We start from the raw sequence: 27,039 nt of genomic DNA, 5'->3' as shown, positions 1-27,039 counted from the left end.
CCATCCGCCTTCTCTGAGAACTCAGCCCTGATTTTTCAGCATCGGCCTCAACACAAACACACAACTGATGTGTACTAGTATGAAATTGCTCTCCCTGAACAGAACACGATCCTGCAGCAATACTTTATTCTGCCCTTGCTCTTTGAAAGGTTGAGGAGTGGTGGACTGTGTTGATCTGTTAGCAGTTTGGTTTCCTAGAACTCCTTTCCACTGTGTGCTGCCTTTTCCTACAGTCACAGCCTCATCCCTTTTTATCTTCCAAATGGCTCAAGTGGATCTGAAGGGAAAGGAGTGCAAAATTTTCCTTGCTTTTGTGGTGAGGTAAACTGCTAGAAGGGTGCTTGCTAACGGCATGTACAATTTTGCTTCAATTGCTCCACAGATGCAACTAATGCATGAAATTTCCAACTTAAAGGCTGTAATTGCAAATGCTGAAGGGTACAATCAAGATCTTCAGGTGAGCTGGTGGCGGCGGCGGCGGCCTTGCATGCAACACAAGTGACCATGAGCCTGTTGCTCTTGAAACCCCTCAGTTGGCTAGCAAAAACACCTTGGCCCGTTTCAGTTACTATGTAACACGAAATACAGCTGGAAATACAGTTGAACCAGAAAGTTGAACATAGTATCTTGCAGTCTTTCCTAGCATTTGTTGCTCTTCCTTGCTTTACAGGATGACTTGAAGTCAAAAGAGTTACAGCTCAAGGAAAAAGAGAACAAAATAACAGCATTAGAAAAACAGATAACTGAGCTAAATAGCCTTTTGGAAGAATCTCGGAGGACAGACAGTGGGAACATAGAAGAGGTGTCTCTAATGGTAAGCTTGGATTAGTAGCAGAATGAACTGAAAAATCTACATTGTGTATGGGAATTTAGGACTAGATTTTCACTGGGAAGGCTTAGATTTTGAATTTTCCATAGAATAATCATTTTCAAACTCCCTGATTTCATATGAATATTTTCCGCCTGCCTTGAGTCACTACATGTTGCATAAAGTTCTGTAAAGCACTTTAGAATGCAGGCTGACCTCATGTGGGCTTTGGCTAGGCTTTTGGGGCTTCATGAGTGCCCTGTGTGAACCAAGAGCACTCACCTCTCCCTGTTGCTGTGCAGTATCAGTTGTGATTCACAACCATCTGTCTCTTTTTTGAAAAGAGTCCAGTAGCACCTTTAAAACTGAAGTGTTCTTCCGCTGGTGAGAGCAGGACATGCCATCAAGGACTTAAAGGCCACTGTAGTTCAACAGAAACCTTTCAAAAACAATCCAACGGGAAGTTGCTGAATTGGAATTCATATGTAAATTTGACTCAGTCAGGCTTGGATTGAATAGGGAATATGAATGGTTATCTCATTATCAGAAGCTACTGATTGCATCTACTCCCCTCTCCACCTATATATCTGACCAGTTTCTTCTTACCCTCCATGCATCTGACGAAGAGAACTGTGATTCTCGAAAGCTTATGCTACAGTAAAGTTGGTTAATCTTAAAGGTGCTACTGGACTCTTTTCTATTTTGCTACTACAGACTAACACGGCTAACTCCTCTGGATCTCTTTTTTTGGTCATGTTTTAATGATATTGTTGTCTTCTTGCTGAGGAATCCTGATCAGCTGCAGCGCTGCATCAAGGCTGGCCAAACTCTACTTCGAAAATCAGCAGTACAAAACACAATCTACATAAGTACATACCCTGAATGAGTAAAACCTTACCTTAAAATGCATTTCACTCATTCCAAAAGAGAAAATGGCATCGAAACCACTGTCTCTTAAACAGTGGTTACAGGAAGACCTAATTCTTTAGCTGTGAAAATATGCTTAGGACTGAGGTCTGCTGAAGTCACGGAACCTTTATTTAACCAGTCCCTTGATTCCTGGAATTTTTGCATGTGAATATCTTACCGCTATTTAATTCTTTCAGGGAACTTCAAGTCAAATGGATGAAATGAAACGGTCTCTCAGTGATGCTGAAATCGTAGCCATGGATGCCAAGAAGGAATCTGCTTTCCTCCGGAGTGAAAACCGAGCACTAAAAGAGCGAATGGTGAGTCATCTAGTAGTGTTTCATTAATGTCCCTAGGACTGTCTCAAAGCCTCCCTGTTTTACATCAGGAAAAGAAAATGCGGGTGGGGCTGCAGAAAAGCATACTCTTTACAGAGTTCCTTCATGTTGAATTTTGGAAGGATGGGACAATTCTGGCCGCCTCCAGAGTACTTAATATATGCACAGAACTGCCCCAGTGCAGAAAGAGCTTCAGAAAGCCCACATTTCATCTGCAGAGATTACCCATTTAGAAGCAGCTGTCCTTGAAGTTTCCAAGCTGAGTGTCCCCCCTCCCAACATTTTGTAATTGGCTCAGCTCTCATGGCACCCATTTGGTGGCACAGACTACCCTTTCTCAGAATTACCAAAATGCCTGCAGCATCAACAAGCATTGTGCCTGAGCATTGCTCCAGCGTGTAAATGCATGGAGTAATGGTATTTTAATTTGTTTCCATGTAGGACCAACTCTTGGATGATTACAACCACATCAAAAAAGATGCTGAGTCTTACAAAAGCCAGTTAGAAGCCGGCAAAGTCATGTACAAAAAAATGCAGTCTGACTTGCAGAAGGAATTGCAATATTATTTTCAAGAAAATGCAAAACTGACTTCTCTCCTGGAGGGTAAAATTCCAGAAGGTACGGTCAAAAGGATGACTTTCAAATAATCACTGTGTCATGTTTGAATGTCTGAAACAGTTGATAGCAGAATATTGCTTTTCTCCCCCAATTTAAAATTGGACACATTTTTCCCCAGGGGCTTACGTCTAGGTGCATGGGAGCAGGGTGGGAGTGGGCGGCAAGCACAGCTTCTCCCCCACCCCACCCTCACGTCACTGTAAGAGCCAGTGTTTCCAGTGTGATTCCTCAGAATTAATCTGCCCTGGTAGAGTCTATGTATCCAGATTAGTGAATGGCTGAGCAGTATAATCAATCAATACGAAGATGCTGCAGAATCCTTCCAGCTCTCTTTTTCTAGAGATGTCCATCAGGGATGGATCACAAAAATGCAAAGCTAGGGCCATCATGAACCATTCAGAAATTTGGTGAGCAGTCTCTGTGGACAGGAGCTCTGGCCGCCTCCAAAGAGCATGGAATCCGCTTTATTTTTAAAAAAATAATGTAGCCAGCGTTTCAGAGAACCTACCAAAGCAGATTACAATAAAACCATACGCAACAAATGAGACAATGACTATTCAAAGTCTCCTGAAAGCCATGAAGGATTGGGAGGTAAAAGGGCAGTAAATAAAAGATGGTTGCAGGTTTAAAAAAACAACATCAAATGGAGCTACCATCTTCAGCATTTTGAAAGCTTGCTTTAGATAAAAGGCAAAAAGCAGCAGAGGATTAACTATCATCAAACTCATCCAACTGATGACCCAAAGAAGATGGTCTTGATGTCATCCTCTTGGAGGGGTTTGGGGTTGACGGTTTGTATCCAATGACCCATCAGCACAACACCGATTTTTCCCTTCTTCCCATTTCCTTGCATGTCCCTCTAGAGACTGAACTTCTGGGAATATTGAAGCCGAGGTGGGAGGGTTTCACTAAGCCAAACATCCTAGTAGAAAGCAATAAGCTTTACAGGGCTAGAGGAGAATAAGCGGCTTTATGAGTAATGGAGGCTTTGCAATTGGCAGAAATGAAGTATGAATGATACTGGGGGAGTGTCTTTGAGAGAGCTGCCTTGTTGGGAACTAGGCCACATAACAAAGAGATCCTAATCGTTTGAAGTCTTTTTTTTAATAGACAACCAATCCTCTGTGGAGCTGCATGAAAAAATGGTGCATTTAAAAAATGAATTGAATAACACTTTAGGAGAGAACATTTCTTTAAGAAAAGAAGTGGCTGCATTGTCAGAAACTGGCCCGAAACCTGACCTCGAGATCTTGCACAAGGAGGTAAAAAAAGGAAAGAAATACAACTCACGACGCTGTTTCCCATGAACAGGGCTTTCTGTAATGAAGTATACACTTTCTGGAAACACATTTTTTCTGGCCACATTAATGTTCTTAGCTGCAGCTGGCATACTGGTGTGCTTCTAGTACATTATAAGTGGTGCAGGGAGGGCAAACATTTGCCTCCTAGTCATTTAACAGAAATCACCTTGTTCTTCTGGAATATTGCTTTATTAGAACTTCTTTTCAGGGAAGAGAAGGAGAACTGGATATTTTTCAAGGCAGAGGAGAGATTCAGGTGCTCCTACCCTCTGAAAATAGACCCGTGTTACAAGGAAAAAGGGGTTGCTTTCAGAAAGGGGAGGGGATGAAGGAGTAAAATCAACAGTGACTGTGATAAGTGGGGGGACTGAAACTAGAGACCTGGGTTCAAATCCTTCCTTGGCCTCTTGAAATTTCACAGCCATCACCATCTCCCTGCCTGATCTGCCTTCAAGCATTGATTTGAATATTAAAATTTTTTAATGCTTTGTAAAGTTTTGCTCTAAGCTCTTGGAGAAAGATGGGATATGTGTACATGCAAAGAGGATCTCATGGTTGGAAGAGTGTCCAGCCTTCCATTTCCAGTGTAGACACACAAGCCAAGTTTAAAAGGCTAGATTTAACCTTTGCTCCCTTTCCTTGTTCAGCTGGAATGCAGCTTAAATGGTAATGGATATATTAATCCCTATTTAAAACATGGGCTTGTTCCACTTACAGATTCTTGAAAAATCTGAGACAATCACTTCCTTAACCTCTGAAAGGGAAACCTTGTTGTCTCAATTAGCTGAAAAGGAACAGATGCTCCTTCAAATGGCTGATGCCCTAAAAGCCAAAGAGGATTTTGCAAATGCTGAAGCAGTAAGAAAAAACGAAGCTGTTCAAGAGCTAAAGCATCAGTGTCATGGATTAGAGCGGGAATTATCCACGGTATCAGAAGAGAACACACAGATAAAAGACCAAATAGAAAAGTTAATTGGTGAAAACCTCAAACTCAATGCAGCCATTAGTGAGATAGTGCAAGAGGTGAGTCCATCTCTGTCCCTATGTTTTTTTCTGACTGTTTTTAATGAAGTAACTACCAATGTGGGACCTATTGGAAGACTTTTGAGAGACGCAGTATTGCAAATGGTATTGCCTTTTGGCGAGGGGGATGGTGGTTTGAAATGTGTCTGATAGATTGTAGTTAACCATGTTGGTCCATAGAAAAACTCCCAACATTCTTCTTATTGGCGGGGTGGGGGGGGGGCATCCAAAATATTGTAAAAGAGTGAGTAAGCTCTGAAGTGCTGAGAATTCATGATGGATGTTCAACATATGTGATGAGTGCATTTTATGGCATGATGGAGAAATAGATACGTAAAACTTAAGGAAATGTTGAAGATATCGTACGTATGGGAGAAAATAGGAGGGGGAATTGAAATACGTGCAGTACTTAATTTCCTATCAAACCTAAACTTATTTCACGTGTTATGTACAATTGTACATGTTATATGTTAATTAATTGGCCTGTTTATAGAATGTAAAAGTATATACACCTTAATTGTCTATAAACAAAATTGCAAATACACCCAGAACTTGAGAGAGGTGCAAACTGCTGCACCCTTTGCTATCTTAGTGCGTGTATCATGATTTTTGCCTGCTGCAAGGCAGGAAAAGATAAAAGTTGGAGAGAGAAAATTTTTAGTAAGGAAAATGTATATGATTCAGACAAACAGTTGTAATAGGTAGGAATAGGACCAATCTCAGTATCTTAATTTGAACCTGGAAACATAGTGAGACAGAACCAGTGCAAGCATTCTGAGATCGGTATGCTATGGTGGAAGAGTGAGTTAGCTCCCTTCGTGATGGCATTGCAGTAATCTAGCCTCAAGGTCACAGTGGCATGGGATCACCATGGACAGACTGGCCTGTAAATCGGTTCCCGATTTACATTCAGCCAGACATAACTTGCAGAAAGCACTTTTGCCAATAACATCAATCTTCTTCCGTAGATCCAGGCCCAATAATACCCCCGAAGCTTTTCACAGAATATGCCAAAGATGATAGGGCCATCCCATCCATTGTTAGCTGTACAACCCCTTTCAGGTTATTAGCCTTCCCATCCGACCTCTGTCTTTTCTGGATTCAGTTTTGGCTGCTTCCTCTTGAACCATTTGGGCAGTGGCCTAAGGTGGAGATGGAGAGCTGGGTACCATCAGCATATTGATATCCCAAAGCTGTGCGCGATCTCGTTAATTTAAGAGTCCTAACATAGATGCTGAGACAAAACAATTGGCTTATCAGTGGCTGGTCAAATGTGAAAGACAACTTGATCAGTTACTCTTAAAATACAGATACGTTATTATTTTTCATTGATATGGTAGCAAAGGCTTATGGGGGTGGTAGGTGAGAATAAGATTTCTCCTTAATAGTGTGCAAGCAATTCATGTACATTTCCAACAAAACTTGGTGTATTCAGAGGAAACATGCATAAGCTTGTCCACTAACCCTGTTTAATGCTAAGCGCATGGTGCCCTTGCTTAATATTTAAAGCTGTCCAGCAAGGTTGAAGAACTCCAAGCAAAGGACCTAGAACAGGAGAAGTTTCTCTGTATGGAAGAACAGCTCAACCATGCCCGCCAGGAGCTGAGCCACATGGAACAGCAGCTCAAAGATCAGTTGAAGGATTATGAGTCTAAAGTGGCAGCTGGGGAGGTGGAAAGGCTGGCCCTCGTCCAGCGACTTCAAGGCAGAGGAGAAGAAATAAGTGCCCTGTCCCAGGAAAGAGATGAGCTGAAGCAAATGCTGGAGGTACTTCAGAGAGAAAGAGATCAAATGAAAGATGACATAGAAGAGTCAGTGACCGTGGTAAGTGAATCAAAAGGCATTAAACTGGGGGAGGGCAGTAGTTTGTAGCATGACCATTTTACAGCATCCTTGTAAGAGAGCTTGTATGTTACATAAACTCATGTGCGTGTTCTTATTTTTGTATTTAAAAGAACATTGAAGCACAGAATGAACTGAGAAGTACTCAGACTGCTCTGAAGCAGTGTCAAAAAGACATCAAAGAGCTGCAGGCAACAGTTTTAGAGAGAGAGTCCCAAATTGCAAGTCTTAAAGAAACTTCGGAGACTACCATTAATGAGCAGGAGCTACAGGTAAGATACTGGTAACCCATTAGCGAGGCTCTCATTGAGTTCTTGGCACAGATACAGCAGACTTTCAGGGGGATTTCAGTTTTGTTCTGTGCTGCAGTCACTGGCACAAAATTCTCCCACATTTCTGCAGCAAGTTTTTGGAGACCATCCTGACCTCCTTTTTAAAAAAACTTAATGATATGCTGTTCTTCCAACAGCATGATGTCCTGCGCCATTTTTGGGTTGTAGGCACAGATGAATCTTTGCAATATTTCACCCTGACTATTTTAGCAGTTAACAACAGATTTGTTGTTAACAGCTTAAGACAAAGTTCAGGATCTTACATAGACATAATGCATTAATCAGTAGTGGGTCAAGGGTTTGTACACATAAGCCACCTTGAGTTCTGTATACATACATGATTTAGAAAGTAGCATAAAATACGTAAAATAAGCTACAGTTGTTATTGAGAAGAAGAATAGCACAACAAAAGGATAGCATAACCATTTATCATTAGAAAACATATATGCTGCCTTTCCTGATGAAGGGAGCTTTGATGCTTGAAAGCTCATACCCTGAAAATCTTCTTGATCTCTAAGGTGCCACTGGACTCAAAATCCTGCAGACCAGCACAGGTGCCTCTCTGAAACTAGGTAAAAGCAGTCACAAAAACAACCCCTCAAAAGATGGAACCCTTCCATTAAAAGCCTTGATTAAAAAGAATGTTTTGGCCCAGCACTTACACAACAGTACAGTACAGTGTCAGGTGTGCCACATGGCAATTCCAAAAGTGAAGGGGCCACGGCTGAAAAAGCCTCGTCTGTAACGCAAATAATAACTTCTGGCTGACGCTACAACTTCCTGTGAAAGCAGCCTTCTCCGTCAGTGGCATCAGTGCCCAGTCTACTGAGATGTGAAATTATTTATTTATTTTATTAATTTAATTTATTGTCCGCTCTCCCTACAAGCGGGCTCAGAGCAGATTTACATCATCAATACATAATTACAGAAGATAATTAAAAACATTAAATTCTTTGGACAAGACCCTACACTACAGGGGTGTTAAGACATCAGAGTTTTTGTTTCTAAATTAATGAGCCTGTGTCCACTTGAGACTAAATCCCAGTATAAATCAAGGCATGGAAATCCTTGCTGTGTCCTTTGCACAGGGCTAAAGAATGTTCAGCTTGCACTGAGCCCTTAAGGGCCAGGAGCTGCTGGTGTAAACCACTGAGGAAACCGGCAGAAAGACTAGATTTAGCGGTAGGAAGAAATGCATGTCAGGTGGTTCAGACAACTGAGGATCTATCAAGTTTCTCTAGATATCCAGCACCATGGAATGAAATGAAAAGATCAGGGAAATACGTGTTGAACTTGTCCCTTTATTTGGCTTAATATGAACAGAGGTTACAGAGAAGGAAAAACTGCTACTTCATTGGGGGCAGGTAAATTAAAAGTTCAACAATCCCTTCCAGTGTACAAAAAAGTCCTGTTATTATTATTACAGATATTGAGATTAACAGAAGATTTGGAGCAGGCCGCCCTGGAGAAGAATCAATTAAACGCAGGAGGGGAAGTACTAAAAGAAAATAATGAGCTTCAATTAATGAGGGAGCAAATTTTCTGCCTAGAGGAAGAGAAAACTAAGTTACAGCAACAACTGGAAGCTATGCAAGAGGAAAAGGCTCTGAGCCAGGAAAGCCATCAATTGGTAAATATCATAACTTCTAGATGGACAAAGTCAGGCGTCAGTTGTTTTCATAACAGCCAGAGATGAATTGGATTACAGTAATGCCTTTAGTAAGGAATGAAATAACAAGTGATCACTACAGTATTTCAAAGCACAGCCATCATAACTGGATCATTAGTTATAACTATAAACTTTTAGACAAAGGTATTTTAGAAGCAGGAGGTGCCCCCCCACCCCACCCAAACACTCTCTCTCTCAGTGGATAAATGGGCCAACAAAAACAATGACTGCTACAGTACAACAGAAGTGAGCATTTTGTATTTAAAATGCAAACTCTTTTGTCTCACTTTATCCATTCTAATTGTGATTACTGTTTGAGTAGCAAATTCAGATGGAGAGCTAAAACATCTTATAACCATCTCAGAATAAAGAAGTGTTTGATCTTGCAATCAAATATGTTTCTGATGTAACCTTGTACTGTTTTCCCCAAAAGCTGACCATTCACATAAAAGACTCTCAAGCAAAGGGAATGCAAGAGGAAGAGCTCATTGGCATGAAAGAAGAACTTGGCAAAACTCTTCAGAAACTGAGTGAAATGGGAGAGCAACTAAGAGCCAGTGAGTCCAGAATGGAAGCAGACAAGCTGGCGATGGCTCAGGAACTTTGCAAGCAGGAAGAAGTAGTAAGATCTCTCGTTCAGGAAAGAGATCTCTTGAGACATGAGCGAGATACTCTTCAGCTCGAGAAGGAACAAGTCCAAGAAGAAATGCGAGTCATTCAATCAGTGGTAAAGCAGAATTTTATTTCCATCGCTCTGCCCAGTAGAATAGCTCTTCTCAGATAGGAGAAAGGTGGCATTGCAGTCTGTGGCTAGAGTCAGCGGCTAGAGTCAGCATGCTGCATATCTTTGTCCTATGCAAAAGAATATGGAAGCATAGAAAGAGCTGAAAACTCCTTCCCTGGAGATCCTAAAATGGAGGGGTTTTTTTTTAATATGCAAGATTTGTTTTTAGCAGATTCCATGATGATGGAAAAGGCCCCTCTCTTCTTGCTCATGCCTTGCCATCTCCCACTGACCATTATCAATGGCTCCATTTTAAAAATCCTGCCTGCAACACTCACCCAACCCTGCAGTACTCAGATGTCACTCTTGATCTGGTGTTCCCTTCTCTTTTTTTCCTTCTACGTTTAAAAAACCTTTCTGGGAAATGGATTTTTAAAATCACATTTAATACTCTTTAGCTGTCTCCCTTAAAGCACGGAAGCCAGACGCTTGTTATAACTCCTGGCTTATGGTGTCCCCAGAAGCCTCCTTCCTTTGCCCATCAATTTCACTTTACGCAGGATTCTAGGCTAAGTTCTGAACAAGCTCAGATGTAGATAAAGCAGTGTTTAGTCAGCAACATGGTATTGGTCTTAAACCACCACCAAGCATTTGATTGTAAATGATTCTCTAACTGATTAAAGCACTCCAGCAAGACCCAAGAGCTGCAAGACCAGGAGAAGGAGCAAGAAGAGTATCTGCAAATGGAAGAGCAGTACTCTGGGGAAGCCCAGCAGAATAAGAGTGAAATTGAACATCGGAAGGATCTGGAGTCCAGGCTTGAGGCTAAAGAGATGGAGATCCATGAAATGGCTGAGAGACTGCAGCAGAATGAAGAAGAGAGAAAATGCTTAGTCCTGGAACCAGATGACCTGAAGCACAAGTGGGATGGTCTCCAAGTTGAAAAAGAGAATCTCAAGGAGCCACTTGAAGTGACCACCACAAAGGTAAGTAGGAACTAAAGGTAACATGATTGGGGGCATGGGAAATATTTTGGATTTCTCATTGTATATGGCACTCGAGTTCACTGAAGTCATGTTATATTTCAAATGAAAGTTCTGCTTAGCATGTGTCGAGTCTTGAGTTTTCCCTGCTTTTGTAGGTACTTCTTTTGCTTGTAAATTCAAAGGAACTCAGTCTGGGCAGCATGCAGAATGAAAACACTATTTTCTTTTATTTGGACTACTTATCTGCCACTTCTTCAGACACCTGCTGCTACAGATAGTCCAAATTAATCTGAAAACAAGAAATCAATTTTTGATTAAAGCTGCAATCCATCTAAACCTGGTAGACAGTAACACAGCAGCAACCCTGTATCTTCAAATGGCTTGAGAAAGCTGCTGAATACTAGATACTACCAGGTAGAACAACCCATAAGCAGTATTAGCTGTCATGAAATAGTAACATGAGTCAGACAATAAAGCATCTTGTAGTCTTAAAATAGAATGTCTGAGCTTACAATCTAATGCATCACCAGCAAATCTGTCCTTTTCTCCAAAACAGCTGGCCAGCAATATCCAAGAGTGGCAAGCAAAGAATACTCAAGAGGAAGAGCTCATCATTGCGCAGGAGAAGCTCAGCCAAGCTCTTCAGAAACTGAGTGAAATGGAAGAGATGAGAGAGCAACTGAAAGACAGCGAGCACAGAATGGAAGCGGACAGGATGGCAGCTGCTCAGGAACTTCGTGAACATGAAGAAGCAATAAGAACTCTAGTCCAGGAAAGAGACGACTTGAGGCATAAACAGGCTGCTCTCCAGCTAGAGAGGGATCAAGTCCAAGAGGAAATGAGAGCAACTCAATCCATGGTAAAGCAGACCTTGATTTCTGTCACTTTCCTTAGTAGAACACCAGTAGGCAGATAAGGGAAAGATGACATACAATCTGTGACCAGAATGTTAAATCTGCATCAGTTCTTTGTTTATTTATAACTAGCAGTAGAGCCCATTGTAAAAATAAATACAACAGGCTCTAGCAGCGGGGCCAAGACCCCGCTGCCACAATAGATGCAGTGGGAAGGCTGTAGAGGGGCACCCCCATGCTTGCACCTCAGTCCCTGCTGGCTCCATTGCCCCACAGCTGCCACAGGAAGGCCACATGGGGGGGTCCCCCATGCTGTGCCTCCCCGCCAGCTCTGTAGGCAGGCCTCTGAGGGGCCGTGGAGCCTGCAGGGAAGTGCAGCAGGGACCCGTGGCCGCAGCAAAGCTGGCGGGAACTTCCCCATGCTGCACCTCCCTGACGGTTCCACGGTCCCTCAGAGGCCTGCTGCCAGCAACTCTCCTTTTATCCTGGCACAAGCGCACCAGAGGGTCCTCAGTGCACCTGCACCAGGATAAGAGGTGAGTCATCAGGAATACGGCTCACCTTTTATGTTTAAGGATGTATTTGTATGCTGCTTTTTCCCCCAAATAGGATCCCGGAGGCAGCAGATAGGAAAACCTTCTAAAAAAATTTAAAACAACATTTTGAAGCACATACCACCAAGAACAGGGAAGTGGGCCAAGAACAGTTACTGGGATATGCAAAACAAAAAATTTCACCTGCTGGTGGAAGGCAACAACAGAGAGGGACAGACGAATCTCCCTGGGAAGAGAGTCCCAAAGTTCTGTACTGAAGCACAGAAAGAGCTGAGAGTCTGGGAATTTCCTGGGGTGGAAGTGTGATCCTGGGATGGGTTTTTCCATAGGCAGGATTAAACAAATTATTTTTAGCATAACCTCTGATGGTGGGGGTTCTCCCCACTATTGCCCAACCAAGACACCACTTGAAGCTCCCTTGGTCATGTCTTGGTAGTCCATCCCTCTATTAAGGCTGAAACTGAGACTTCCTGTCACTCTCAAATTCTTAGAGAAACTATAGAAGGTTTGAAAGTGCCCTCTAATGAAGACCTAGTTGCTACCTTTGTCTTGAAAGTTATGGTCCTTGATGATGGGGAAAGCACTCCAAAGGAGAGGGGGGAGTGGTGGTGGTGGTGGTGGTGGTGGTGGTGGTGGTGGTGGTGGTTCCGCCTTTCTCACTGACATTGCATTACAAGGCAGATTACACAGTGTAAGTGAAAATACAATATAATCAACAACTAGGACGATGGTTGTTGTGGGTTTTCCGGGCTGTATTGCCGTGGTCTTGGCATTGTAGTTCCTGACGTTTCGCCAGCAGCTGTGACTGGCATCTTCAGAGGTGTAGCACCAAAAGACAGAGATCTCTCAGTGTCACAGTCAGGAATGTCAGGCGAAACGTCAGGAACTACAATGCCAAGACCACGGCTATACAGCCCGGAAAATCCACAACAACCATCGTTCTCCGGCCGTGAAAGCCTTCGACAATACAACAACTAGGACATTCATTGAGCAAAACACAGTAATGAACAACATGTAGGACATTGAGGGAAACGGATACAAGAGTGAATATTAGCAGAAAATGTTTAAATAAGCAAAAATCCAAGCACAGAGATGAAATACATATGAAACAAAGCATAACTTATTTCAATGGCATGTTTAGCAGCGTGGAAACTCCCTAGCAGGTGCACATCAACATCAGCAGACAGTACCCACACCGAAGCATTCAGTCCCTGTCTCTCCCAAGGCCCCTCTCTGAGCTATTTCTTATGAAGCAGTCCTGTAGTCTGGGTAGAAAGCCCTCCTGAATGCTTCAGTTTTGCTTAAGTTTTCAGAAAGCCAGGAGACTGGGGTCTTTCCTGACCTCCTCAGGCAGGCCATTCCATAAGGTGGGAGCCACCACAGAGAAGGCACATGTGTGGGCAGCTGCTAATTTTACTCAACTGCAGGGTGGTATCTGCAGAAGGCCTGTCCAGATGAGTGAAGCTCCTGTGGCTGCAGAACATAGGGGGAGAGATGGTGGCACAGATATGAGGGCCAAGAAAGGAGAATGATGCTTTTTCTGACAACTGCTTTGGCCAATTTATGAAGCTCTTCCTCAGTTTTGTATTGGCTAGGGGGCAGGCTCCTCTACATTTCCCACAGAAGTGAAACCCCAGAAGTTGTTCCAATGGCTTCCTGGGGCTTCCGTTTAGTACCTGGGGCTTCACTTCAGTGGAGAATGTAGTGGAGACTGCCCCCTAGCCAATGCAAAACTGAGGAAGAGCTTCATAAATTGGTCAAAGCAGTTGCCAGAACATGCCGCCTACAGAATGGTTAGGAGCACCTCCACTATCAGGATTCATTGCATCTACGGAACAGAATTCGATTTTCAGAGTGTATGCAGTAATCCTTCCTTTAAGCAATGCTGCAAGAATATAGACGGTACATTGATGAACAGCACTGTGAAATATCTGCTAGATATAATTGGACCATTCAGAGCTGTAGACTTTTGCATGGAAAGCCAGTTTGTTAGTTGGATGTCCATGTCCCAGAGACTGCCGCAAGGTAAGAATACAATGGGAGTAGCATGTATGTTGAAATTCCATTGGAATACAAACCTGGCTCTACAAGGTAGGTCATTCAAGTGGATACCTCAAATGTAACTTCAGCCCTTGGATTCCACCAGCGCTGAGGCCTTGAGAAGGCCTCTAGCTTGTGCGCCTATTCCTTCCAGACTAGGTGTTTCTGATGAGAGGAGAAGGAAGGGTAGAATTGGGGCCTTAATCTAATGTCATTCCAGATAGAATTCTGGGTCTGAACAAACCCAGAAAGCACTGAGGGAAAAAAATATTGGTCTTGAACTGCCACAGAAAAAACTCTTAATTTTGCGTTAATGCTGAATGTTGGGGTTTTTTTAACCTGTTAAAGTTGTCGAGCAAGATTCAAGAGCTACAAGTCGAGGCAAGAGAGTTCCTTCAGGTGAAAGAACAGCTCTGTGGTGAAGCCCACCAGAATCGGAGGGAGACGGAACAACTGGCGGAGCAACTGAGGGCTCTAGAATCCCGGCTTGAGGCTAAAGAGAGAGAGAAATTGGAAATGGCTGAGAGACTTCAGGGTGGTGAAGAGGAGAGAAGAGCCTTAGTCCTGGAAAGGGACGACTTGAAGCAGCGGTGGGCTGCTCTCCACACTGAGACAGAGAAGCTGAAAGAGCTCCTGGAAGAGACCACCTCCAAGGTAAGCAAAGACCTGCTGCAAGGCGGGAGGCTGCAAGTGCAGTCCCTGAGATTTGTGACTTGGACGTTGTAGGACTTGACAATATTTTGATGGCCAGTTCCCAAATCAACGTTGAAATCTTACAGCCTGGGAAACTCCTACCCAAAATAATTAACTTCAAACAATCAAAAATTGACTTTTTGTGCTGATTGTATGCTGAGCATGCTTTGACCTGTAGTAGAATTAAAATGCCAACAAAAGGGAATGTCATCTGGCTTGCCGTCTAACTGCTTGGCTGAGGCATTTCTTTACGAATTCATAAAGGATGACAAAGAATATACGTTAACTTTAACGTTTCTTTAAAAATTAGTGTGATAGTTTAACCTCTGTGGTTTCTAAGTAGCCTTAAGTGTCACTGTCCTCTCCCAAATTGAGGCTTCTACTGGCAATTGTAGGATTGGAGTAGGATCCTCTTGTGTGTTTAAAAAGGACTCTCTACCATTCCAGCTGGGAAATTTACCTGGGGAGTGGGTGAGCTCTCAGATATTGTTTCCTGGTCTGCAGTTTTAAAAAGTCTTTTTGAAGTCTGGACAAGCTCAGTTGTAGTTAAAGCAGTACTTAGTCAGCAACATGGTATTGGTCTTAAACTATCACCAAGCATTTGATTGTAAATGATTCTCTAACTGATTAAAGCTCTCCAACAAGACCCAAGAACTGCAAGACCAGGAAAAAGAGCAAGAAGAGTCTCTGCAAATGGAAGAGCAGCACTCTGGGGAAGCCCAGCAGAATAAGAGTGAAATTGACCATCTGAAGGATCTGGAGTCCAGGCTTGAGGCTAAAGAGATGGAGATCCAGGAAATGACTGAGAGGCTTCAGCGGAGTGAAGAAGAGAGAAAATCCTTAGTCCTTGAAAGAGATGCCTTGAAGCACAAGTGGGATGCCGCCAAAGCTGAAAAAGACAAGCTCAGAGAGCTCCTAGAAGAGACCACTGCAGAAGTAAGTGGGAAATAAATGTAAGCTAATTGAAGGCATGGGAAATACCTTGGATATCTCATTGTACATGAGACTTGAGTTCACTAAAGTAAGCATGTATTTAAAGCACAAGTTCTGCTTAGCATGTGCTCAGTCTTGAGTTTTCAGTCCTACTGTGTAAGTACTTTTGCTTGTAAAATCATCCAGACTGGGCAGCATGCAGAAGGAAAATACTATTTTCCTTTATTTGGGCCACTTATCAGCCACTTCTCCAGACACCTGCTACTAGAGGCAGTGCCAATCAAACTGAAAATGAGAAAATAATTTTAGAATAAAGCAACCATCCATCTAAACCTGGTAGACAGTAACTTTGAGTATTCTCACATGGTTTTACAAAGCTGCTGAATACTGGGAAATGATAGTGCAACCAAAAAGCAGTCTTAAATGGCATGAAATAATAAAGCGGGTCAGAAAATAAAGCATCCTGTAGTCTCCGAATAAAGTAGAATGAGCTTTACAATCTAATGCTTCACCAGCAAATCTGTGTCCTTTTCTCCAAAACAGCTGGCCAGCAATATCCAAGAGTGGCAAGCAAAGAATACTCAAGAGGAAGAGCTCATCATTGCGCAGGAGAAGCTCAGCCAAGCTCTTCAGAAACTGAGTGAAATGGAAGAGATGAGAGAGCAACTGAAAGACAGCGAGCGCAGAATGGAAGCGGACAGGATGGCAGCTGCTCAGGAACTTCGTGAACATGAAGAAGCAATAAGAACTCTCGTCCAGGAAAGAGACGACTTGAGGCATAAGCAGGCTGCTCTCCAGCTAGAGAGGGATCAAGTCCAAGAGGAAATGAGAGCAACTCAATCCATGGTAAAGCACATCTGTATCAGTCCCTTCTGTTTATTATTTATTCAGGCGCTGCCTTTATACCCAAATAGGGTCCCCAGGGCAGCAAACATTAAAACACTTTTTAAAAATGTAAAATATTATAATACACACAACAACAAAAACAAGGAGAAGGGCCAGTAACAGTTACTGGGATCTGCCAAACAAAACATCCGCTGGCAGAAGGCATTAATAGAAGGTAACAGAGGAATGGATTTTTCCATAGGTAGTATTAAGCAAATAATTTCTAATATAATCTGTGATGGTGGAAGAGCCCTTCCTTCCTCCTCCCCACTGTTGCCTAACCAAGATACCACTTTTTTAATCCTGTCTATTCTAAGGTACAAAACTCTAGCAGTACTCAGTCTGTCTACCCTTAACCCAGGCTTCAGGGTCCTAGGAGTTCTTCTGCTCTTCCTAGGTTTTGGCTAGCTAAGAGTGGAAGTCGTTTTTTACTTGAATCTTCTTTCATGGAAGGTCTTGAAATACAGCAGCCCCGAGCTCTTCAAAGCGCCAGCTTTGTGACTTCAATAGATAACGCTCAAAGGGGTTTCTCTTGTTATTCTCTCAGTATTGTTTCAAGGGAGGAGCTGCCTCCAGATGCAGGGAAGAGTAGAAAGCTCAGCCTGACTTGGCCAAGACAATCGAGGCGTTCCTGTTATTGAGTGGCGCTTCCACTTGGCTCCCAGAAGCTATCTCAAAGAGCCCAAGCTCCCTTGGTCACACTTTAGTAATCTGTCCCTCTGTTAAGGCTGGAGCTGCGACTTTCCATCATCATCTTTGGGAAACTATAGAAGCTTTAAAAATGCCCTCTATGAAGGCTACAGTCCTTGAGGGTGAGGAAAACACTCCAAAGGAGATTTGGAGGGGAGCGATGTATTGGTCACTGAAACAGCTTCAGGCGCTTCCATTTAGCATCTGGGGCTTCTCTGGGAAAAGTAGAGGATACTGTCCCCCAAACCAATGCAAGACTGAAGAACAGTTTCATAAATTGGCTAAAGCAGTTGTTAGAACAAGCATCATCCTACCTGCAAAATGGTTAGGAGTACCTAACCAGAGAGAGAGAGGCACATTGATGAACAGCACTGTGATGTACCTGTTCGGTACAATTGGGCCATTTAGACCTTGTAGACTTTGGTGTGGAAAGCCAGTTACTTGTTAGTTAGCTGTCCCAGAGACTCCTCAAATGTAATTGCAGCCCTTGAGGAAGCCTCTAGCTTGTGCCTACTTCTTCCAGATTAGGTGTGTGTTACCTTCATGTCATGTTGAGAGGCAAGGGAAAGGTAGAGTTTGGGGGACTTACTGTAGGTGTCAGCCCAAGTAGAATTCTGGGCCTGAACAAACCCAGAGGGCACTGAGAAAATAGGATTGGTCTTGAATTATTCAAAAAGGCTCTTTACTCAAGTGGGAGAGCTCTATTGTAGGGATGCGGTCTCAGATGCTTCGCTAATGAGTTAGGGACCGTAGACTTCACTACTATGTTGCCTTGCATATTATCTCTTGCTTTAAATATGTACTCCTACGTACCACCTGTGCTCCATGTTGTCTAATGTCAGTCCTAGAATTGATTATGTTCCATTTCAGTATTTTTTCTGCTCTATTTTGGATTCTTGCTAATGCTGTCTTTTAAACTTGTGTTTGTTTACCCTATGGCATTGTTTCTGGAAATGTTCTTGATACTCTATTGAAATGTACTTGATACTGATTGTACTAATCTCATACTGTGTAATCTGCCTTGAGTCTCAGTGAGAAAGGTGGACTATAAATGACATAAATAGATAAAACTGCCACAGAACAAACTCTTAATTTTGCGTTAATGCTGAACGTTGGGGTTTTTTTTAACCTGCTAAAGTTGTCGAGCAAGATTAAAGAGCTACAAGTCGAGGCAAGAGAGTTGCTTCAAGTGAAAGAACAGCTGTGTGGTGAAGCCCACCAGAATCAGAGGGAGACGGAACAACTGGCAGAGCAACTGAGGGCTCTAGAATCCCGGCTTGAGGCTAAAGAGAGAGAGAAATTGGAAATGGCTGAGAGACTTCAGGGTGGTGAAGAGGAGAGAAGAGCCTTAGTCCTGGAAAGGGACGACTTGAAGCAGCGGTGGGCTGCTCTCCACACTGAGACAGAGAAGCTGAAAGAGCTCCTGGAAGAGGCCACCTCCAAGGTAAGCAAAGACCTGCTGCAAGGCGGGAGGCTGCAAGTGCAGTCCCTGAGATTTGTGACTTGGACATTGTAGGACTTGACAATATTTTGATGGCCAGTTCCCAAATCAACGTTGAAATCTTACAGCCTGGGAAACTCCTACCCAAAATAATTAACTTCAAACAATCAAAAATTGACTTTTTGTGCTGATTGTATGCTGAGCATGCTTTGTCCTGTACTAGAATTAAAATGCCAACAAAAGGGAATGTCATCTGGCTTGCCGTCTAACTGCTTGGCTGAGGCATTTCTTTAGTGTGACAGTTTAACCTCTGTGGTTTCTAAGTAACGTAGCCTTAAGTGTCACTGTCCTCTCCCCAAATGAGGCTTCTACTGGCACTTCTAAGATTGGAGAAGGATCCTCTGTGCACTTAAAAGGGACTCTGTACCATTCCAGCTGGGGAATTTACCCAGGGGATTGGGTGAGCTCTCAGATATTATTTTGGTCTGCCATTCTAAACAGCCTTCTCCAGTTAAGGATGTGCTGCATCTGCTTGCTTTGAGCCTTCCCTGTAAGCGAGCTGTGCTGCAATGCCAACTTTGAATTTCTATAAATACCTTTCCATGCACGGTCCTTCCTGCTTGATCTATAGCATCATCCTTTGAAGTGGGCCTAATATGGAGGAGAACAGCATGGGTGGTGGAGGGGTAATCAGTGGTGCTGTGGCTGACCTCTGCTCTGGAGCAAACAGAATTCTAAAGAGAAGGCTCTACGTGTTCCATCAGGCAACCGGGAGAATGGTTTGGACAATTATAAAGGGGGATGGGGCTCTTGAGCTTTGGCACAAACACCTCAGGTTTCATTTCTTCTCTGTTCCCTTATGATGGATGAAAAAATGTGGACTGCCTTCAAGTCATAGCAGATGTCCCAACCCCTGCTGGGGTTTTCAAGACAAGGGACTAATATAGGTGGTTTGCCATTGCCTGCACCTAGGTAGTGACTCGTCTTCCTTGAAGGTCTCCCAGCCAATTACTAACCAAGGCCAGCCCCATGGCTTCTGAGATCTGACAAGATCAGGCTTGCTTGGGCTATCCAGGTCAGGGCACACACAATTTTTTTTAATAAAAGCTTTTCAAGATTCCAAGAAAAATATCTTCTCTGATTTTACTATTAAGCCAGCAATAGCTAAATAACTGTGTGGCTATTTCTTAAATTCAAAGGCTTTGGAGCTGCAAGAACAGCTTGAAAATGCTAATGGTTCCCTCAGAGAATATCATGATACTGTAGAAGAATTGAGAGGTGAGAACTCCCAGGCATCAAGAATGCAGGAGAATCTCCACCAGAACATTGAGGAACTGAAGCAGAAGGTAAGAGGCCACTTTCCATTTACACATTTTCAGGAATTCTTCTTTGAACTGAAGTTCCCGTGGCAGGACGGTCTCTGATTACTACTTTGTATGGAAGTTGCTAGCCTGAGATTAGGTCTTTAGAAGAAAATGCCTGAATTTAGGTTCAGGCTGTATGTGTTGTTGGTTTGTGGCCTAGCACAGGAATATGTTTGCCAGAGCTGATTGGGAAACACCTTTGGAACAGTTTCTGAGTTGGTTGTTGTGGGTTTTCCGGGCTGTATTGCCGTGGTCTTGGCATTGTAGTTCCTGACGTTTCGTCAGCAGCTGGGTTTGTGAAAGCAAACTTTCAGTTAGGTCACAAGGTCTACAGGAAACCAACTCACAACTCACACTGATCGGTACTTACACAAAAACTCCAATCACCACCCCCGACAGAAAAGAGGCATAATGAAAACATTAGTGGATCGTGCAAGACGGATATGTGAGCCGCACTTTCTCAATGAGGAAATTAATCATCTAAACCACGCACTTCAGGCAAATGGCTACTCCAGAAATGAAATCCGAAGAGCAATCAAACCCAGGATGAATCAAACAACCAAGGAAAAACAGTCTCCTACAGGAAAAGTGTTTTTGCCATATATCAAAGGAATTACTGATCAGATGGGAAAGCTTATGAAAAAGCATAACCTTCAAGCAGTATTCAGACCCACCCGAAAAATACAACAGATGCTACGATCAGCAAAAGACAGTAGAGACCCCCTCACCTCTGCAGGAGTATACCGTATACCCTGCAGCTGTGGACAAGTTTACATCGGGGCCACAAAGCGTAGCATCCAGACAAGAATAAAAGAACATGAAAGACACTGCAGACTTGGACAACCTGAAAAATCAGCAGTGGCTGAACATAGCCTAACGCAAACAGGGCACAGTATCTTATTCTAGGACACCAAAATACTGGACAACACTTCCAACTACTTTGTCAGACTGCACAGGGAAGCCATTGAAATTCACAAGCATAAGCAAAACTTCAACAGGAAAGAAGAAACCTTAAGAATGAACAGAGCATGGTTTCCAGTTCTGAAAAACACCAGGCTAACAAAACATTCTATCCCCAACAATAGCCCTGCAGAGAAGATTAGCACATCAAGTACCAATCCATATGCAAAAGAACCTCCTCAGGATACAGTGAAGCCTCCCGCCATTAGCATTGCACACCCTGGGAAACTCTTACAGGATGACTCAGCTCAACCCCACCCCTCCTGAGTAGATATAAATGACCTGCCAACATCTTTTCCACACTGTGACACTGAGAGATCTCTGTCTTTTGGTGCTACACCTCTGAAGATGCCAGCCACAGCTGCTGGCGAAACGTCAGGAACTACAATGCCAAGACCACGGCAATACAGCCCGGAAAACCCACAACAACCATCATTCTCCGGCTGTGAAAGCCTTCGACAATACAGTTTCTGAGTTCCCTAGAGATTCCCTGAAGAGACTGTTCTCAAGAGGGCTCTCTGCTCAACTCCCTAGTTTTCACACAGCTGTAATGCCAATTAACAGCTTAGTTCTGATTGGTTCCTGTGTTGCTGGGTGACTCAGTGAGGGCTAGAAAGATGACTTCTCCGTTCACTTACTCAACAGAGATGGAAGCTGTAAAATGAACGCTGAAAGTTTTATCACCCTTAGTATGTCCTTAGCTGAATTGATTGAGTATGAGAGAGATGGCTTGTTTTGTGATTGATGGGTGAGATATGCAACTATGGAAACCACAAAAAGATGCTTTGCTAGGTAGCTTGAAAGTTTAGATAGACTGGTTTTAGCATTTAGCAACAGTAAGGATTTCTTGTTTTAATGCTTTTTGCCTGAATAGAGTGTTTCATGTTTTGTGGAGACACTCCTTAACTAATAAATTTACCTTTTATTAAGCTGAAGTCTGGAATTCATGCCTTGTGCATGGGTACACCCCAGAAACGGACCAGAGATTGGGAAGTGTGGCCTTTGAGAAAGGGAGAGCTTCCAATCATAGGGTTGAAAAGGACTTTTAGGATCATCTAGTCCAACCCCCTGCACAATGCAGGAAATTCACAACTACCTCCCCCCGACTGCCCCAGTGACCCCCAGCTCCATGCCCAGAAGATGGCAAAACTCCTCCAGGAACTGTGGAAAATTGCTACCTGACCCCAAGGTGGTGAGCAGCATTACCGTGGGCATGTAAGAAGGGCCATGAGAACTAATGTAACCCATTCTGCCCTACCCCTCATGATCTGCCCAGGTTCACAGAATCAGCATTGCTGTCAGATGGCCATCTAGCCTCTCCTTAAAAACCTCCAAAGAAGGAGAGCCCACCAGCTCCCGAGGAAGCCTGTTCCACTGAGGGACCGCTCACAAATAACTTGAACCGCATCCTACCTGCCTGATTTCCGGAGTGGCTGTGGTCAGCACTCAGAACTGGGAGGTGTGAGTTGCTGGGGTTCGTGCACACTTGTTTTCCCATTGACTGCCGAAAAGGCACCTGATGCCCTTGCTGCCATTTCAGTCTAGAAGTGCCAGTGGCTAACAGCCTGAACTTTCATTTCTTGTGCATACTTTGTCTTTTAAGGTTTTAGATACTCAGGCAGAGGTGGAGAAGTTGCTGGAGAAAACAAAATGCCAAGAGCAGCAGATTGCTAGGCAGGAGAGCTTGATCATTGAGCAAGAGGAGCAGCTTCGGAAACGGGAAGCAGAACTTGAAACAGAAACGGCACTGCTAAAAATGCAGGTATGAAAATGACTGGCAGGAGACTGTTAAACGCTGGAAGTTCTGTGCGCCCATTGAAGTGATTTCGAAATGCATGAGATCCACAAAATACTACCTTGCAAAGTAAGATTTCCTCACAGCAATATATTCATTTTGTATTCCGAACATTTTAAAAATTGAAATACGTGAGAGCTGGTCAACAAGGACTTGCAAAATTTTCATTGTATGTTCTTCATTACATCCTTTTGGCCACTTTATACATTTACTCTATGCAAAACATGTAATTGCACAAGAAAATCCTTGAAGTGTAGTTGGAAAACAGTTGCATCCTTTAGATATATTTCCATCCTTTAGAGCTCTTTTGATACATCAAACTTTATTTTAAAAACTTCTCCATAAACCATTATAGCCGTAACCACCATTTTCCAATAAGGGGCTGCACGGAGTAGAAATTGGACTTTTCAGACAGCATTTGCACAGGCAAAGGAAATTTGATAAAGACTCCTCCTGCAGTTTCCAGCCAACAACTACTAGTCTTAAATCCAAAGTTCAGAAAAGTCCAAATGGTCCAGCAGTTGCTCAGTCTCATCTGGGTGCGCTGAACCTTCTTTCATGTTCTCATTCACCATTGGTCTGTGGAGCAGTGCAACAAACAAGATTGTCTATAACTTAGGTGAGGGCTTTTTGAATTTGGCTGTTCAGAATAAGCAACTCTCTGAAACCTGACCTTAAAGGCCATAGACAGAATACTTGCTTTTCAACTATAGCAGATGTGGTTGTCATGGTTTCGAAGACAGAGGCTTCTGTGGAGAATTTGTCGCACACTTTGAAAGGGGATGGTTCAGCATGCCGCAGGCGCTGATGGGGGCCATGAGTTCCCATTAAACGTTTTTACTTAAAATGGGTGTCTCTAACTAATGCTCTAGTAAGATATTGAGCGTAAAATGTTAAGTCCCCATGCATGCAGAATATGTGCTTATGTGACAAAACCTATGTATGTAATTATGCCCTCAGCTCAAATGTTGAGCCTTGCAAAACAATTGATAATATGCATCTTGGGCAAAGTTTGGTTTCTATGTAGACTGCTCTGTGTGCCTTGAGGCACTTGGGTGCAAATTTCCAGGGAGGGGGTTAGAGAGCTTTATTCTTCTCTCTTTCCTATAAGTCTGTAACAGATATTACCAGAAAGTTTAACTTTGTTTTTATAATTTTTTGTCTTGATAGTTGGAGGAGTTGACTGAAAAATTAACATTACAAGTTGCTGAAAACAACCATTTGCTGGCTAAATGGAAAGCTGAGGCCAAGAATGTGCAGCAACTTGGGATGGAGAATTCTATGCTTAAAAAAGAAAGGGACAACATCCAGCAAGCAATGGAGAACGCTAAAGCTGAGAACGACCAGCTTCAGAGCAACTTGCTTGAAAACACTGAGAAGGTATTTGAGATGCTCAAGCATGTAGAATAATAGCAGGAATGTTTTCATCCTTGTAACTTGAACTGTAGTGCCAAATGTAAATTAGACGGGCCAGCCCCACCTCTGTCACTTGAGCAACAGTGTCTTGTGAGAAGTTACTTAAATTCTGGATAGTTTTAATGTGTTCGAGAAAGTGTGTGTTTGAACAAAGTATCATATTCTTGTGATGGGGCAGTACTTCTTGATGGTGGTATACCTGTTAAGAGAGCTGCTACTTGCCAAGCTGCAAAGCTGGGCCAGGGCCTTGTCTGTATCTCAGCTTGTAGAGTAGACTTAACTACCCCAAACACTATAGCTTTTTAGGGAGGACTCCACCAATATAAGCACTCAGCTCTTGTTATGTTGGAGTAAGACGAGGGCTGCATTCAGACATTGCACCAAATCAACATCAGGCTTGACTATGTGTTCAAGTCCTTCCTCCTCCCTTCCCATGCCAAGTGTGATGTAGGAATCCTGTTCTAAAACTAACTCTCATTACACATGCCGCATGAGTGCAATCATGCATCATTAATTGAGTGTGTTCTCACCCCAGCCTACAAACCAGAGTTTAATCCAGGATTAGAACTGCAGTTTATGGAAGAAAAACTAATTCCATAGAACCAAGCATATATATATGTCACCAGAGTTTTGAACCAGAATTCCTACGTTGGTGGTGTGGTGGAGACGCATGAACAAAACTGGCAGTAAACCATGTTCCTGCCCGTTCTGAATTGATGTTGTCTTGACCTGGTGTGGGAGTGCAGTTTAGAAGAAGCCAAGACTTGGAACCTTCTGGCTTTTAGCTATCTTTTGACAACACTGGTTAACAAAGTATTTAAATATGGTTTTAAATTGATCCAATTTCCAACTTTCTGAGACCGGTTCAGTTCTTAATTAGCAGTTGTGTGAACAGAAGCATATCTGGCAGTTTTAGAGACGTTGAAGCCTAACTTTTAAAAACAAAACTGCAAAATGAACATTATGTGATTATTGAAGTAATAACTATCAAAGTTGACATCTATATCGCTTCATCTTATCACTTTTAAAAAATGGAGCTAGTTGGTGCTATATTTAGCTTCTTCTGCAGTCTTATACAGAGAATGTACTATGGCCTGCTTTGGGGTTGTGTGGGAAAGTAGAGTATGAATTCAGTTGTGGAGGGACAAGACCAAAGCAGCCCTCCTTTTTATCATTTCCAAGTAATAATAACAACATTTGATTTATATACCGCCCTTCAGGACAACGTAATGCCCACTCAGAGCGGTTTACAAAGTGTGTCATTATTATCCTCACAACAATCACCCTGTGAGGTGGGTGGGGCTGAGAGAGCTCCTAGATGCTGTGACCGACTCAAGGTCACTCAGCTGGCTTCAGGTGAAGGAGTGGGGAATCAAACCTGGCCCTCCAGATTAGAGTCTTGCTGCTTCTAATCACTACACCAAGATGTAGTCCCTCTCTGGAAAAATCTATTAATTCATCCATACACAAGTCAATTTGGGCTGCAGTTCTAATGCCAAATTAACTATCTTGGTGGCTAAAAATTGGTGAATTGAAAATGAACAAGTTTAATCCAGCCTGTACTCCTCATTTGTTTCCCATCTATTCAGGACAGACACATAGCAGTTGCTTGAGTGTTCCAATGCTTACAATTTGTCACAGTGACTTAGTCAACCAAATTGTGTTCCCATTTACATTCACAGAGAGAATTAAAAAGGTTTTTCTGTATTTGGTTTTAATTTGACACCAAGATGAAGCTGCACAACTACTTGGATATTGCACACGCCCTGCTTCAACTATTTCATTGTTCTTTCAATACATATTCTGCATTTTAGTTCTCCAAAACAAATGCAAAATTGGAGCAAGATTTGCATGAACTGAAACAGCAACTGGAAAAAGACACTCAAGAAAAGATGCCGGAAAACAAAGAACAAGAGAACCTTGAAATGCTTCAAGCAAAAGTCTCAAAAATAACGGTGAATAACATTAACATTCATCACATTCTTCACATATATACTGAACTGCATTTATTACAGAATCTATTTTTATGCCCTGAAAGTGCATTTAGGTGCAAGAGAGCTTTTATTTTGCCCTACAAATTTATTCCAGGAGATGCTCGCTTATTGACGCCCACTGTAATTGTGTCTGGTATCATTCTGACAGGCAGGCTTCTCTTCCAGTGCTTTTGCTTGATCTGCTGTTCTAGTGGTTTAATTCTGATGTGTTGTGTTATAGTTATAAATGGCTTTGAAAAATTGATACTGAGATGTGGTATATGAATGTTTAAAAAATTCTACTGATTTAAAATATTTATACCCTGCCCTTCCCACCAGGACTCTGGAGCAGCTTACAACAGAATAACAATACGCCTGGAAAGATTATAATCATACTTAAAATGTTAGAAAGTAATAGCTGTCATTGAAGTTTGCCCAGAACAAATTTCCAAATCAGTTTTGAAGAGAATGCACAGATGATGCATAAAATTGGCAATATACCCTTCAAAATAGTCTTGCGTTATGTTTCATTTTTAGCTGGCTCTTTCTCCACTCGACCACAGCAACATGATGAAATGACACCTCTTTTGTGCTCCCTGTGTAATCTAGTCCAGCTTCCTGTTTCACTCAGTGGTCAACCCATTGCCCTGGATGGCAAAAAAAACCCAGGGCATAGAGGCCAAGGGCTTCTCCTGATGTTACCTCCTAGCACTGGGTTTCAAAGGCTTACTGCCTCTGAATATGAAAGTCTCTTTTACTCACCATGGCTAGTAGCCATTGGTGGATCTGTCTTCCATAAATCTGTCTTAACCCCCTTTTAAAGATATGGCCATTGCTATTTCCACTGGTAGTAAATTTCACTTAGCTTTGGTACACAGATCCCATGATTA

The 27,039-nt window shown here is 42.8% G+C and overlaps 1 protein-coding gene across 1 annotated transcript in view; it reads left to right on the top strand.

Annotated features, from left to right (window-relative positions):
• CENPE (centromere protein E) overlaps positions 1–27,039 on the top strand; it is a 58,644-nt gene that overhangs the window by 16,358 nt on the left and 15,247 nt on the right. Inside the window, exons 18-37 of the mRNA XM_054989481.1 lie at positions 383–457; positions 671–814; positions 1,915–2,037; positions 2,497–2,674; positions 3,785–3,936; positions 4,693–4,998; positions 6,508–6,822; positions 6,954–7,112; positions 8,599–8,802; positions 9,275–9,568; positions 10,249–10,551; positions 11,108–11,410; positions 14,348–14,653; positions 15,326–15,628; positions 16,169–16,471; positions 18,339–18,644; positions 19,841–19,987; positions 22,569–22,727; positions 23,931–24,140; positions 25,991–26,131. Of these exons, the coding sequence (XP_054845456.1) occupies positions 383–457; positions 671–814; positions 1,915–2,037; positions 2,497–2,674; positions 3,785–3,936; positions 4,693–4,998; positions 6,508–6,822; positions 6,954–7,112; positions 8,599–8,802; positions 9,275–9,568; positions 10,249–10,551; positions 11,108–11,410; positions 14,348–14,653; positions 15,326–15,628; positions 16,169–16,471; positions 18,339–18,644; positions 19,841–19,987; positions 22,569–22,727; positions 23,931–24,140; positions 25,991–26,131 (4,431 nt within the window). The remainder of the gene's footprint in view (positions 1–382; positions 458–670; positions 815–1,914; positions 2,038–2,496; positions 2,675–3,784; positions 3,937–4,692; positions 4,999–6,507; positions 6,823–6,953; positions 7,113–8,598; positions 8,803–9,274; positions 9,569–10,248; positions 10,552–11,107; positions 11,411–14,347; positions 14,654–15,325; positions 15,629–16,168; positions 16,472–18,338; positions 18,645–19,840; positions 19,988–22,568; positions 22,728–23,930; positions 24,141–25,990; positions 26,132–27,039) is intronic.

The sequence above is a fragment of the Eublepharis macularius genome, chromosome 10 (assembly GCF_028583425.1).
Source record: "Eublepharis macularius isolate TG4126 chromosome 10, MPM_Emac_v1.0, whole genome shotgun sequence".
In the NCBI taxonomy this organism is placed as follows: domain Eukaryota; kingdom Metazoa; phylum Chordata; class Lepidosauria; order Squamata; family Eublepharidae; genus Eublepharis; species Eublepharis macularius.
Note: the sequence above shows the minus strand (reverse complement) of the source record. Positions and strands in the feature narration are given on the sequence as shown.